Source organism: Cavia porcellus, unplaced genomic scaffold, assembly GCF_034190915.1.
Source record: "Cavia porcellus strain 051 isolate PalLab524CR breed Dunkin Hartley unplaced genomic scaffold, mCavPor4.1 scaffold_25, whole genome shotgun sequence".
In the NCBI taxonomy this organism is placed as follows: Eukaryota; Metazoa; Chordata; class Mammalia; order Rodentia; family Caviidae; genus Cavia; species Cavia porcellus.
The window spans coordinates 28,918,033-28,933,610 of NW_026947508.1; the positions used below are offsets into that span (position 1 = coordinate 28,918,033).

At 49.9% G+C, this 15,578-nt stretch overlaps 1 protein-coding gene across 1 annotated transcript in view; it reads right to left on the reverse strand.

Annotated features, from left to right (window-relative positions):
- Nucleotides 1–2,936: 2,936 nt before the first annotated feature.
- Grik3 (glutamate ionotropic receptor kainate type subunit 3) overlaps nt 2,937–15,578 on the reverse strand; it is a 207,202-nt gene continuing 194,560 nt past the window's right edge. The window contains exons 14-16 of the mRNA XM_063236091.1: nt 12,420–12,642; nt 11,715–11,965; nt 2,937–9,068 (exon numbers count right to left, since the gene is read on the reverse strand). Coding sequence (XP_063092161.1) covers nt 8,874–9,068; nt 11,715–11,965; nt 12,420–12,642 — 669 coding nt within the window. The 3' untranslated portion in view covers nt 2,937–8,873. The remainder of the gene's footprint in view (nt 9,069–11,714; nt 11,966–12,419; nt 12,643–15,578) is intronic.

Consider the following 15,578-nt stretch of genomic DNA (forward strand, 5'->3'; position numbering starts at 1 on the left):
GGCTGATCTTCATAGCAAACTGAAGGTGAAAGATTTGGGCCAGTACTAATGGATAGAAGCTGTAGCCACTTGGAGGAAAATCCCTCTGCATCCTGGAGCTGCTGAGTTGGCTTGGGAGGGGCTGGTGTGTTCTTTGCCAATATACTTTATTCTGGGAGAAAATGGCTTGGGAGACAACCTGGAAAAGACAACCTGGGGTTGGGGGTATCCGAGAGGTCGGAGCTGCAGAAAGAAGCATGTGAAGGACTGGGCAGGGACCCTGGAACTCTGGGACCCTGGGGTCCCAGGACCCCAAGCTACAAGCAATGCACAGAGGATCAGGAGGTAGTGAACACTATTTGCTTCTTGAATCGAGGAGGCAGAAGGCCCTAGATTGTTCTCTGTCCTGTTCTTACTCACTGGACCTTAAGTAAGTTAGTTGGTTTTTCTGAGACTCAGTTTTTCATCTGTAATCGGGTCACAGCCAATGTTGTCAGTGTCTTTAATTCTTCCGCCTTCACTGTGTCTGTGCAGATCACCCTGCTTTCTCAGTGCTGCCGTGTGTGCTGCTCTGCCCGAGGCTTTGTCCTGGTCAAGGGCCCACTTTGGCACCACAGCATGCCAGAAGTGTCTGGGTTGACCTCTGGGATCAGCTCTAGGACTTAGGACACATTCCGGCTCCCTCACCATATGGCGGACCTACACTGGTTCCCAGAGTTGCCTGTGGACTGAGGCTCAGTCACCCATGCAGCAAATGGTCTCATTGACTGACTTTCCATTGGTGCCTCACATTCGCACTCTTCTACTCTCATCTTGTATTTGAGGCCTTCAAGCAGGGGTCTATTCTGGGAAGAAGGGATCCAACTGCACCTTCATTTAGCATTCTGGGGCCCACTGTGGATGAAATATCTAATGTATTTCATTTCCCTTATATCCTGCTGGGCATTAGCAACTCAGTCCCAAGGAATTCCAGCTACTGGAGAATTGAGGGCAGAGCTCTGAGCCATGTTGGGCTGACTGACAGGCCTTTGGAGATAAAGGACAGGGCACTCTGGTGCTCAGGCAGGACCTTGGGGCTTGTGTGGAGGGAAGCTGATGGTTCCAGGCTGAGGCCAATGCTCTGGAAGCAATCTCCATGGGGCCCCCTCATCCTAGATTCTGTCTGGAGGCCGAAGCAGGCAATAAATCCCCTCGGTGGAGCTGGTCCCAGCATGGGCCACCCTGCAGAAAGACTTCATCAGCAGCCTCATTTGCATAAGATAATGAAACTGCAGTAAAAATAGTAAAAGAAAAAATGGCCTGGCAACTTTGTTTCCATAATGACAGATGCTTCTTAAACAGCCAGCTTCTGTTTCCCAAGGAAGTGCCATGAAGGCCCCAGGGGAGGTGGAATCCTAGCCCAGACTGGTTCTTGCAATAGCAGTCTGCAGCCTGAGTACCCAGCCCTGACCTCCTCTTGCTCCCTGGCTTGCTATTGGGAAGGCTGTGGGGTAGAGAAAGAAGGGAGGGAGGAGAGCCTGCTGAGCAGCAGGAAGGGGCCCTCACACACAGCAAGGCCTGTGATGCCTCCCATTTAACAAGTGCTTTCCCCGGAATCTTTGCTTTTATTGTCATGTGAATCCCTGCTCTAAGGCAGCTCACGTGGGTAACATCCCTGCACAGGTGAATCGACCAAGGCTTGTGAATTATCCAAGTCACCTGCTTGAATCAAGGTGGTGGACAGGGTTTGAAACGTGTCTTCTGGTCCTGGATGCCACCAGAAATCGCTATAGAGATAGCAGGTCCTTGATCTAGAAGGCAGTGGGGACCTGTGGGGTTTGGACCCAACTCAATCTGTTTTTGACCTCAGTGCTCTGAATGAGCTGAGGGGACCAAAGTCAAAAGAAAGGAGACTCCTCTGGGGGTGGGATTCCCCACAGATAGGCCACAAAAGACCCCAACTAGAATCTGCTTCAGATCTATCTTGTCCCACCCTCCCCAAACCACTAGAGTTCTGCAGTGATGCTCTTGGATGCAGAAATAACAATAATCATGATAAAGTACTGGACAAGGAAGCTGTTCTCTCAGTTCGAAGGGAAATCTCCACGCTAGTTGCACTTGGCCAGGGTGGGGGTTTTTCTTGGCACCTCCCCACCACCTTCTCCAGAAGTATTGTGGTCTGATTGGAGCCCCAACTTCCTGATTCGTTGAAAGAGGCCTTGGCTGTGGCAGAGTCCTTGCCTGGCCAGACTCAGTTTTAACAAATTATCCCATTAAGGCTAAGTTAGTTTAAATAAGGAAACCCTCTTCTTCCATAAGAGATTTGGAGGTGGAGGCAACACAGAGCCCACCTCCCTGTTCCCTTTGGGGCTGTTTTTGCCATGGGAGCATGAGGGTCTCCCCTCTCTGTCTCCACTAGCCTGGATGATGAGAAGCAAGTATGACAGGGCCGGTGATGGCAGCAGCTGCTTGATCCAGATTCTGGGAATCCTGGATTGCAACTCCACGGCGTGTCTCTCCCTCGCAGCTCTTGGGCCAGGTTCAGTGGCTGGCCTCTCTCTATCATCCTCTCCACTGGTGTCATAAACCCTTGTATTCAATCTCTCCCACTTAAAGCAGCCCAGCTTGAACTCTAATTGACAGGTGCTATTTGCATCTCCAGACAGTAATCCATTGAGGTAAGATTTCTGATGGTCCCAGCTGGGCTGTGATGTCCATTGGACTTCACTAAAGGGACAGAGTTGCTGAAGAACAGGGCCACTCTCCAAGGGAGATGAGTTGGACAGCAACGTGCTTAAGTGGGGAAGACAAAGGCCAGGCAGTTTCAAGGCCAGATACTGCAGCCTCCATATTTGAATTGGAATTAGCTGAGTACCCATAATCCTGGGCAACCCTGGGCACTGTCATCCCTGGGGAAGACAGCAAAAGGTGTTAGGTTCTAAGGAGAGAAGAGAAACAGAAGGCATAGCTCAAGGGGATCTTGTTTTCTAGAAACATTTCTTTATTTAAAATTTAAAACCATATTACTTCATACAGCAAACTGTGCACTTTGATATATCACAGTGTCTTAAAAAGGAAAATAATCGGATTTGTTTGGAAATTTATTTACATCAGCCTAGAATGATTGGCAAGTAACACAGTTACTATGAAACCCAAATTGTTACAAAATGTTTACAAAAAACTATATTCATAGAAATTCTGCATGTCCACAAAGGGCATCCCCTGAATGGCCCAGCGACCAGTGTGTGGGAACCAAGTTGAATGGGAGTGGGAGGTGTCCAGGCACTCTGGTCCGGGTAGTGGGACAGGCCAGGGCTCTGGGAGGCCCATGGTGCTGTCTGGGGCTCAGTCCCAGGGTTGGAAACTGAGATCCCCATCACAGAGACCCAACCAGAAAGTCTGCCCAGATAGAGATGGGCTGGGGTTTCAGAACACAGTGGCATGAGGGCCCCCAGAACCTCTGGTCTCTGTGGAGCCAGGAAAGGACCCTATTTAGGGGCTGGATTCAGATGCACTTGGCCAGGCCCCAGAGACTGACCGCTTAAGTGCTTGGGGCTGAAGCAGAGGGTAGGCTGTGACCTGTGCGGAAGTGAAGCCTGGTCTAGACCTTTTGTTCTCCCCGCACACTCCAGAGATGCTCAGAACCATGAACAGGTAAAAGGACTGGGATTGCAGAAAACAGACGGATCCACATGAGGCAGAGCAGAGGCAGAAGCATGCAGCCTGCTGGGGGCTCTCTGCAGCTCCCCTGCTTAGGGGGAAGGGCAATCAGATGGCGTCAGGCCCTGCTGAGGCATGACTGCCTTCTTGCCTCTCAATTCTCTGGTTCCTTCATTAAATGGAACTAACTGGTGAGGGTGTCTGAGCTGGGACAGATTCTTGTCTAGCCTTTGACTGAGTCAATGGGTGCTTCCAGCTCTTGAGGGGCCTCAGGGTTTTGATCTGTAAAATTGAGACAAACTGGGGTGCTTTGAGGCCCTCTGTCCTAGAAAGCAGGACTGGTAACCCGGGCATCAGGATGAAGCATGGCATTCTGACAAGGCCCTCAGGCCTTTCTCTTCAAACACCATCTCTTCCAGCTGTGAGCTGTAGGCGCCTCTGTGTGGGGTGACAGTCTGAGACCTCTGCTCCCATAGAGGGTTACAGGTAGAGCCTGACACCCATCAGTGATTGGAAGGAGGTGTGACAGCAGGCCTAGGGGAAGGCCTCCTCTGTCCCAGCTCTTCTACTCCCTGTTAATGGCCCCAGAACACGAATGTGATGATGGCACAGGGGCCAGGTACTAGTGTGACACTGCTTCTTAGACATATCCAGGCATCTTGCCAAATGGACTCCCAGGTGGGACAAGGTCCCATGGCCATTCCCTGCCCCCACGTCCTGTCCAGCTTTGCAGTACTGTCCTCTTCGTCAAGGTCTAGAGTGCTGCTGGATGCAGGGCCTGCCCAATTCCCAAGGGTGATGCAAACTTTGTCCCAGAACTTGTTGCCATAGCTCCCATCTGTCACCTAGTCCCCACCCACACTGGCTGGGTTCTGTACACTCTGTGTGCAGATGTGTGGGGAAGGGTTGTATACACATGGGCTATGGGTCATATATACACTGTGCATATATATAATATATACAGCATATATATATATATATTTACATTCATATATATATATTGTATAGAACATTAACTTTCTACCTAAAACAGTTTTGTGACTTCATGTACCACCTCAACTCTGAAAATTTTAACTCCAGGGCAAACCCAGCACCAAAATGAGAGCTTGATTCCAATTGGTGTGGAGATAGAGGGCAGGACCCTCCAAATGTGGTAAGCAGCTGAGCTCATTCCAGATGTGTCTTGCTAACTTAAGACTTCCAGATGTGTCCATCTAGAGTCCATCCATGGAGCTGGCCCATTTCTTGTATCTGCCCCTGGTGTTGGGCTGGTATCAGGTGTTAAATTCAAAACAGCTGTCTATTTTGTTAGGTCCTCTCTTTCCAGATGAGTATTCACTCTGGACCCTTCCAGACATTAGCTTGTTCTCAGATGCTTGCGCACACATCAGGAAATGGCTTGGAGTAGGATCCTCTTCATGCTGAGTGACTGCTGTATTCCCCCACCCCCAGCAACACCCTGAAAGGGAAGGCTGGAGGGTGCTCTTAGAGAATGCAGGCCTGGGTTTGACTTCTGTTTTCCCAGACTTTATGGAGAGGGAGCAACATCCAGCTTGCCTGGACCTTTCATCTATCCTGGGCTGGTGCCAACAGGAGCCAGCTGTGCTTTTCTGGCTGAGGCAGCAGAGTCTGGACTGAGAAGAGGCAGCCCTCCCACCCCTCAAGCTCATTGGCCAAGGGGGAACTTTCCCTCTTACAGAACACATGTAGAGTGGGTCTGCTGGACACAGACAGAGCCTTCATTTGGGTTTTCTTATCTGTCTGCAGCAGAGAAGTCACCATCAGGTCAAGGGAGAGACAGAAGAGGGACTCAGTGTCCAGAGGTCCCAGAGCCTTGGTGAGAGGAATGAGGGTGCTTCCCTCCTCATTGCTGCTTAGTTTGGTCAGGGTGGCATCGAGGGGGAGGGAAGCACTTCTGCTCAGGCTGTCCCGAGGGACCACACAGGGACAATCAGGCACCTGTCAGGTACATTTCATCTTCTGCTCCATCCAAGCCAGCTTTGTGCTTCCTTTCACTCCTTGGCACCTCTGTGCTGTGCACACACACATGTGCCCTGGCTCCAGCACAGCTACACCCTCCTGGCAGCGGGGCAGCCTCAACTTAATGATGAGTGACCTTCCTTTCCAGGAACACCTCCCTCCGTACTCCACCCTCCATTCCTGTTTCACAGATGGGGTGTCAGCTTCAGCACCCAGGGAGAGTCACAGTTCAGACACAGGCAGGGTGATCTCCACTGTACTCCACACACTGGGCTGGTCTCTAGGATGTAGGACATCAGCCAGAGGTTGAGCATTAGCCACACCTCCAGATATAAGGCTCGAATGGAATGGAGATCAGATAGCACATCATCCCACTTCTGTTCAGGAGTACAAAAACTGTGCCAGTACCTTCAGGGGGAATTCCCCTAATGGAATGGCACCTCCGCTTGTCCAACATTCTTCATTCCTTTGATGAAGAAGTTTTCTGCCCCAGAAACTTTCTTTTTTCCCTCCCATAACAATCTGTACAGTGCATAGCCTCAGAAGAACACGACACATCCATATAGTGTCATGCACAAAAGCACATGTGTGCGTAACATGAGTGTGGTTATGGGTGTGTGCTATGAAATTGTACTAGACAATGTAAGACAGTGGTTGATGTCTGTGGTTGGTGAGAGCAACTGGTAAAGACTTTCACTAGAATTCTATTGTTAGGAATGGTAAAAGAAAAAGTTTGCTCCTCAGACAGGACACTCCAACTACAGCAAAGGAGTTAGCAGCTTTGAGTCACAGAAGGATGGAGCGCCTCGGCCATCTTCCCAAGTGTACGACCTCCACAATGTGTGACACACAACCCCTACCATGACAAGAGTGCAGAACCTGATGCACAGCCTGCCTGATTGATTGTCTGTCTTGCTCCTGTTATGAGCTGGGACATATGTGTGTGTGTGGCCACACATGGGTATGAGCACACTCACACTCACACACACACACTCCAACCTTCCATCTACAGGGCTCCTTACATCAATAGGCATTGTGTGTCCTCCCCCTGCTCTCTGTTGGACACTCGAGTCTTTTCAAACTCACACACAGACCCCTTAACAACATGGCTTCTCCTTTTGCACTCATTTGGCTCCACTGCAAGGGTTTCCTGCCCTCAGTCCTCTGCTGGTTAGCACAGGTACACACACACACACACACACACACACACACACACACACATGCATAAGCACATACACTCTCTCTCACCAGAACCCTGACATGGCTTCTCCTGTTTTTACATACATAGGGCTCTGTTGCTGGTCCAGATTTGTCTCCCTCGTCCCTAATTCACTCACATATACACATTCACATACAGATACCAGGTCCCAAAGGATCCCCTGTTATTGCATGTCCTGGACTATGTCATACGGCCAAATCTGTTCTTCACCCCCAGTCCCCAAAGCTCATACCGCAAACATACATGTGCTCACAACCTCCCAAAGCTCACACTAGCATGGCTTTTCCTACCATTCCATATTTGGGGCTCTACTATATGTCTAGTCCTCTTCCCCATGCTCCAGTGTAGACAGCCAATCAGAGCTGCTGTCATTTGGGGGACCAGTGGGTGGAGTCTTGTAGCTCACAGTTTGGAGGACCTCACCAGGTCGGTCTTTGCTTTTCTAGAGAGGCTCCTTCCCCTCACTGCTGAGAAGACCCCTTGAGATGGAAATTTAGCTCTTCCTAGTTGAGCGCAGCCACCTCCGCTAGCAGTATTAGGAACAGTATTAGGTGTGAGGGGTGGCTGGTCCCCTGGTTTTCTGTTCAGAATTTCCAACTCTCCTTCCTCTGTGCAGAGTCTAGTTTCTATCCCAGGCCATGAAGGCCTGTGGGCCCCACTGTGCTCTCTTTAAGGACACTTTTTGCCTAACCCTTCATTTCTCATTCTTTTTTGAAAGAATCTTAAAGTCCCAGATTCTGAAATATTCACAGCAAGCTGGAACCACAGATCATCCGGTCCATACCCTTGCTGATCCTCCACTGGCTACCACTCCTCTCCTTTGCTGTCTCCCCCAAGGTTGTAACTGCTTCAGATAAGAGACAAAGGATCAAGATAACCTTATATCTCTGTGTTGGGTCTTTGGTTAATCCTCCAGGAGGCAGCTTCTCTCTCCCTTTGAGTCCCTGTAGCTATGATATCCTACTACTGAAAACATACATTTTTTTCCAGGGAGCATCTTTAAGTTTGGCAGGTCCAGGAGGCCTGGAGTTCTTTGGATCCCTCTGACTCTTCCTACCCAAAGAACACACAGGACACTGTCTCTTTCCAGGAAAAGTGACTTGATTTTCTCACTTCAACTGAGGCTACTCTTCTCTTTGCAAGATGACAGAGGGAGGCTGAATTCAACTGGCCAAGTATAGGAAGGTGCCAGTGAGTAGATGGCACAGAGCCCAGGTTCCCAAATGCCAACAGGGCTTAGTAAACAGCTTGCTAACCAACAAAGTGAGGTCCATTGGCCTAAAAGCCTGTGGGATTTTCATGGAATCCACTGTTCATCTTCTGGCCTTTTGAACATCAGCTGAGTCACTGGGTATCATTTGTGAGAGATTTAGGCATCCTCTCTCCTCTGGACAGAAGTGGAGAAGTATTTGCTGTGACCACTATACCATATGTATTCCTGGAGACCTTCTCAAGAAGCGGCAACCATTGAGATGTTGTGCACAGGAATCCAAAATGGTGGCTTCTACCCGTGCATTCTCTTCTCATCCCCAAACTTCTCCTTTCCATTCTGCCATTGATTTTGCCAAGGGGCTGTTGGCGTCCCTTGGCTCCCACTGGCGGCCACATTGTAACATCTGTAAGGCGCCAAGGTTTGTGTCCCTGGACTCACGGTCAAGAGCCCAGGGGCCTGGGCTCTTGAGAAAGAAGTGGCAGTCTAAGTGTCTTCATTGTTCTGTAGCCTCTGTTGGGCCATGGCAGAAACTCCTGACTGTAGAGGAGAGTACAGGGACTGGGATGGGTAAGTCTGGCCTGAGAGAGGGATGTGCTTCCTTTGGCCTTGGCTATCTTGGCTGGCAGCTTTAGAAACCCATAGAAGAGACAGGAGGAGAATGTAGCCCAAGAAGGGGCCTAAGGGCCTGCTGGTTTCCTGGTAGATGAGGGCAGAGGGTTTCCGGCACAGCATGCAGGCAGCTGCTCTGGTCCCCAAGCCCAGTGTGAGGACTGAGTGTTCCATCCGGTCTCCTTTGCTCTCCTCTGCCTTGCCACAGGCCTGTTGTCCCCACCCAACCTGTGCCTAGGGGAACACGGGGGCTAACGATGTGCTGCAGGTCATGCTGTCCTTGCCTGGAAGCCGGCGATCATTGAATGTGTGCATGTTGATGACAGCGTCAGTCTTGACCATCATGGGAGCCTGTGGCTTGTGCTTGACCCGACGTTGGCAGGTGAGGGAGAAACGAATCTCATCAGCCACGGTGCTGCAGAAGGAACGCTGGGGGAAAAGAGCAGGATTCACCAGTGAGGCCTGGTTCCACAGCTCTAGCAACCTCCTCCCCTTCCTCCCAGAGGTTGTCCTCAGGTGACCCCTTCTTTCTCCACTTTGCCCCACCAGCCTTCTGCCTCCTGCAAGATGATTCATTTATACAGTGGTCTATGCAGACCCACTTCTTGTTTGAAGAGTAAGATAGCAGAACATGTGTCATTTCACAGATGAGTACGCTGAGACTCTGATGAGGATGCACATTAAAATCTGATTTTCCTCCCTTAAATCCTAGTGGCAGGGACCAGCCAGGTTCACTCCCATGAGCCCAGTCCTAGCATTAGATGTACATAAATGTGGGTGACCTTCTTTCCGGCAGGGCTTCCCATCAAAGGGAGAATCACTGCTCTCCCACTCAGGAAAGTCCAGCACTGGCAAAGTTTGCCACGGTAGACAACTGGGAGGCAGCTCCCTGGAGGGCTGTTGTGTGGCAGTGTCCTTCTCCTGACTACATCCTTGCAGACAGCCAAAGAGGGACAACAAAAGTGCAGTATTGCTACATGTATTTGGTGGCAGTGGCTTCTCTGACAACAACCACCAGTGGCTGTCCTGAGGCTTGTATGTAAGTCAGTGGTGGTCTCATGCCTCAGTTTACCCAGTGAAGCCAGGGCATTAGCACTAGGACCAGTTGCATACTGGTTGTGGGGTGTAGGAGAACAGAGACTTGGGGTTAAATTCTGGCTCTGAATCTTACCAGTTGTGACATCTCTAGATCTCCCATTCCTTAGCTACTAAACTGCAGACTATCACCCTTCTTTGAAATGTCTTTCTTCATTCTGCAAATATTTACTGAGACTCTACTATATGCCAGGTACTATTCTCGGTGTTAGGCACATGACAGGAGAGAACACAGACAATGTCCCAGCTGTCAGAGAGTTTGTGGTGTCACCACGGGAAAGAAACAGACAAAGACATTGATCAGGTAAGTAGTTTCGATAGTGGATTGCTGGTATGAGCAGTGAAATAGGATGAAGTCGGTGGGGACGGGGACATGTAGGGAAGGCTACTTGAGGAGGTGATGTGTAAACTGAAACGTTAGTGATCAGATGGTGCCAAGCATATGGTACCGTGAAGGAAGAGCATTCCAGGTAGGAGGAAAAGGATAGTGAAGGCCCGGGGCGGAAACGTGTTGGTGTCCTGGGGACTAAAAGGGAGTTGAGTGTGTATGGAATGCGTGGTCAGGGTGGGAAGGACTGGAAGGGTGAGGCCTGAACAGGCCAGGACTGGGTCCCTAGAGTTTCAGGTGCAGTTTGGAGCCTAGTCCAATCTTAACAGGAATTCCTAAATAGTATGCCTGTTCTTTTTGATATATTTTTTAGCCATTTCATATTGTTGCTATTTCTCTATTTTTTCCTGTTATAATCGATACTTCCAAAAACATCAGTCAACACAACTGCACATATCCTTGATCGCTTCCATTTTGTGCATTTCTAAAAGCAGCAATTGGTCAAAATGTGTGCGCTGTGTTAAAAGACTGAACATCTCACCGAGTGTGGTGGCTGAGGCAGGAGGATCACTGAGAGTTTGAGGCCAGCCTGGGCTACACAGTGAGCTCAAGGTCAGCCTGAACTGCAGAGTGAGATCGTGCCTCAAAAAACCAAAAATCTCCTGAAAATAAATAAATAAACAACAGCAACAACAACAACAAAAATAGCGAATATCCTGTGGAGTTTCGCTACAGAAATGTACCTGTTTAGAGTTCAGCAGTTCAGGAAGTATCTCTTTCCCCACACCCAGGCTAACTTGAATATCTGATGTTGTCCTTCCCCTCCACTTTGTTAATTTACGTGGCTGAGGATGGGTCCATTTCCCTTTTTGAAGGCTATATAAGCTCTCTGCAGTAATTGCTGTGTGGGTGATCCCCCCACCTGGATCTAGATCCCCTTAAACTTCTCCATGAGAGCTGATTTCCCAGCCCAGAGGCCTCAGCCCAGCTACATGTTTAAGTTGTCCTTTAGCTTTATGAAAACACCAGTGCTGGACTCTGCCATGAGCCAATTAAAATGCAGTCTCTGGGAGCAAGGCCAGGGCATTAGCACTTTAAAACTCTCTCCCTGTGGTTCTCATTTGCTCCAGGGACCCAGAACCACTGCCCAACCAGGCTTGAATTAATCAGACTAGTAGAATCGAGTTCCCCTATCTGCACACTTAGGCCAGCCCTTAAAACTCTTCCTTTTAAAACTTTTGGTTATGGAAATTTCCAAGTATATGCAAAAGTGGAGAGAACAGTATAATGAATGATTTGCCACCATCTCCTAGCTTCAACAATTACCCCAGAGGGTTTTATGCAGCAAACTGATAATGGTTTGAATTAAGTTTCAAACAAGCCACAGGCTTCTGCGCAACCAGGAGATAGCAGCAGGAAAGTGTGGAGGTGGGAAGGCATGGTCCGTCCCAGTGGTGATGGTGCTATGCCCTGGGTTCGAGTAAAAACAATGGAAATTGTGCTGGATCAAGACAAAACAGAGCGTCAGGATGTCCCAGTGCATTGGATGCAAGATGGACTCTTATGAGGGTGGATGAGACCATGGTGGGCCCAGTGCTAGCAGAAGAACAGCATCTCCCTCTCAGCGCCTCTAGGGCCAGCCAAGGGCTCACCTGCTCTCGCTCTGCTGTTTTGCGGAGCTTGTACACAAACTCTCCCACAGCCACCAGCACAGACAGGACCAGGCCGGCGGCCAGGACGATGAAGATGCCACCAATCTTCTGGATGCCTAGGGCGCTGGCTTCTTTGTTTTCCTCCTCGGGACACCCGCTGCCCCGCCACCACTTCTCCTTCATGATGTGCAGCTTGTCCTCCTCCTGCAGCTGCAGGATGGCAATGGTGATCTTGTCCCGGTATGGGGAGCCTGGCAAGGGGAGAGGGGAGCCCTGGGTGTCAGTATCATTTATTTGACCCCCATCAAAGCTTTAGTTGGAGTCAGTCACCATCACTAGCTCTCTCAATGAGCTGTTTACAAGAGGGACCCTACCACTGAGGTCCCTCTTTAACTTTACATAAGGCAACTGGGTGGATGGTGTAAACCCCTGAGTATCCACTGGCATGGATTCCTAGAAGGCATCTCTGCTGTGTCATCAGAGGAAGGAACAGGGAAGACATCGATGACCTCTGGGAACTGACAACCCCACGTGGTGAGTCCTGCTTCCCACTGCTCAGGGCAGAGCTGGCCTTCACAGGTATGTGGCTCTGCCTCTCTGCTCCTGGGCTGAGGTCATGTCACCTTCCTGGGGTCAGTGCAAGGATCATGTTTGTGAGCAGCCGTGGGGGCCTTGCCCTCCCCTCCGCCCTGTGCCCTAGCTCACCCATGGGCGTGCCGATGCCATAGCCCTTGGAGTCGATGAGACCCCCGATCTGGGTGAGGTTGCAGTTTCTCTGGGTGATGTACTCGATGGTGGTGGATTCCATGAGCAGCGCATAATCGGCCGTCAGGGTCCGCTGGATGCCCTCCTCGTTGTTCTTCACCAGTGCCGAGGGCTTGCTGCTCATGAAGGCCCACATCTTCTCGAAGGTGGAGATCTTGGATTTCTGGGCCAAGAGAAAGGGTGAAACACACAGGGTGATTGAGGCCATTAGGACCAAGCTTTGCACACCTGCTCAACAGGGCGTGGCTCACTGAATGAACTCAGCCTATACGCTTCAGAGGAAGGGAGCACTGTCCATTGCACAGATGTGCAAACTGAGGCTTGCAAGGAGAGGTCTCCAAACAGAGGTGGGGAATAACAAAGCTGAGACTCAGACTCTGGAAACTCTGGTTCTTCCGCATGGCACAAAGAGTCTTCAGATTGGCTTTTTCTTAGTACTGGGATTGAACCCAGGGTCTTTGTACTGAGTTATAGCCATACTCCTCTATTACATTTTATTTAATTTTGAGGCAGGGTCTCACTAAGTTGCTAAGCTGCTGAGGTTGTAATCTTGTAATCTTCTGTCCTCAGCCTCCCATAGTGCTAGATCTAGCCTCAATTTTTCTCTAACATGTGTTAAACAATGTTTGTACCTTACCTGCTTTACTTTGGTCACTGGCTCTTCACAGTGACCACAGGAGGCAGGTGCCTTCATTAGTTCCATTTTATAGGGTAAAATTGAGGTACAGCTGAGCAACTATCCTATGGATACCCAGAAACTGAACGGCCGAGCAAGGCCTCCAAGCCAGGGTTCCTGGTGCCAGAGTCTATGTTCTAACCCTTTAGCCGCACTGCCTGGCAGGATCACTGTGAAGGGGGGTGGCTGGGAGATGGATGCTGGTGAAGGCAAAGCTCGATGGGCCTGGTTCCCCCTTCATTTCAGCCAATGCAGCTCCCTTTTATACTGATTCAGGGAAAGAATATGAAGCTTAGATTTTGGTCTATTCTCCTCCAGCCCATGAGGGAGGTAGGTGAGCATTCAGAGCAGATGGCTTTAAACCCTTGGTGTCTGTTCAGAGCCTGGAACCACAGGCTCTTGGTTAGACATGTTTCATGGGCAGAACCAGCATCCCTAAGATGAAGCTGGGGTTGGGGAGACTCAGAGAGGTCTGGGGATGGAGGAAGGAGGACTGGGGCCGAGAGTCCTTTGCTGACTGGGGACTGTGCAGAACAGGATGCATGTCATTGGTGAGATTTCTTGGGAACTTAGTGTTGCTTGCTGCCTGCTCTCAGCAAGGAGCACCCTGTCCCAGTTGGTCCCAGAGGTGCAGGTGGCTCTGCAGGCCTTATTGTTTCAGTGGTTTCCGAATCTGGCTGTGGCTTTCTGCAATGTCAGCCTTCTGACTGGTACCTAGCCCGGCTCTTGTGTGTGTGTGACAGCATGGGTGTGCTCACACAGACTGGCATAGGCCTGGGCCATCGGTAGGGGTTAGGGAAGAAGCCGAGCTGCCAGGAGGGGTTGGGAAATCTGGGAGGAAAATGGACTTTCTATCTCTAGCTGACTGACAAGAAACCAGCTTTGGAAATTGGTCCTGCAGACCCCAATACACCCCAAGGCAGTGAGGATAGGATGGACCCTCAAAGCAGCGGGCATAACCCTCCAGAGTTTCATCTGATGGGGTTAGCTGAGTGCCAGCAATTCCTCCTTTGGGTATAGGAGGCACCTTCACAGACAGGTAACCATGCTTTCCTGCCTGTAACTTTACCTGCCCCAAAGAGCAGCCCACTTTGGGCTGCTCCCAGCCCCTTCTGGTCCTCAGCCTCTCCTTGCAGCTACTCCTGCTCCATGGTAACTCCCGCTGCATCCCTGCCTCCCAGGCTTCGGTGTCCTGTAGCTCTGCACCTTCTCAGCCACTCTTTCACCTTAGCTTTTTCCAAAGTGCCCCACTACCTCTTTTTTCCTTAAAGATACACCTCATTTTCAGCAATTCCAGTGCCCCTATGTTTCTACTTCCTGGATTATTTCTGATATGCAGATTCTCCTTCTGGTAGCTTCCTTGCTGCCCCAACCCCTCTTCTCTGTCTGCTTCATCCACAGGTTGCTGCTACTCAGACCTTTGTGAAATCCCTGACACTTGTCTGCCAGCTGGATCTACTGACTAGCTTTTAACTCCTTCGGAAGTGATTACATGTGTTCAAGATAAGACGTAAGAGACTTCCCTTTGCTTGGGCTCTCTCTGGCTCTTCTCTGGCACAAGTTCCTCAATGTCATGGGTTGCTTTTGGGGAATTCCCAAGGCAAGAGAGAGCAGCCTTTGGCCGATGGTCAGTGAGGAGCTGAAGCCCTCAGTCCAGCCAGTTGGAGGACCTAGGGCCTTTGCACAATCACGTGAGCTTAGAAGCTGTGCCTTGAAATGACTGTGGCATTAGCCAACATCTTGACCACAGCCTTAGAAGAAGCCCTCAACTCGGGGATTCAGTTAGTTGTGCTGGATCCCTGGCCCACGGGGAGATGATACATAAGACACTAAATTTCGATAATTTGTTACACAGCAGTAGATAACTAATGTACTCTCTCACCTAAATACTAACATGAGCTATTCTCTTCCTGATTTAGTTGCTTTTTCAGATAATCATTAATTTCAACTATTCCTGTAACTGAGCTATCTAATCCAACTATCCCTGCTTTTCCAGACACACATGCTCACAAGTTCTGTAGTATTTTGGTTATCATGACCTATATATGCTATCTCTCCTGTAACTCCAGCTCCTTAGCTCCTTGACATTCCTGGCTCTTCTGCTTTCCAAATTTTACCAGAGGTGGGAACCAAAAAAAGAAGAAATCAGGGTTCTCCTTATACTTCCTAATGTATCCATGTATTAATCCATCTGCTCACCCATGCATCCATTCATCCAGGCTTCCATCCTGCCCCTCTCCTAATCCTCAGGTATCTGGTCATACTTCCACCCACACACTACTAGTTTATTCAAGTGTCTGTCTATTCACCTAGCTTGTTACATGTTCATCCACCTCTTTTTTCTTCTATCCAACCATCTGTCCATCCACCCTTCCTCGTCTTTCAGCCCCCATCCATCCCTTCCTTCTTACACACTTTCCCAC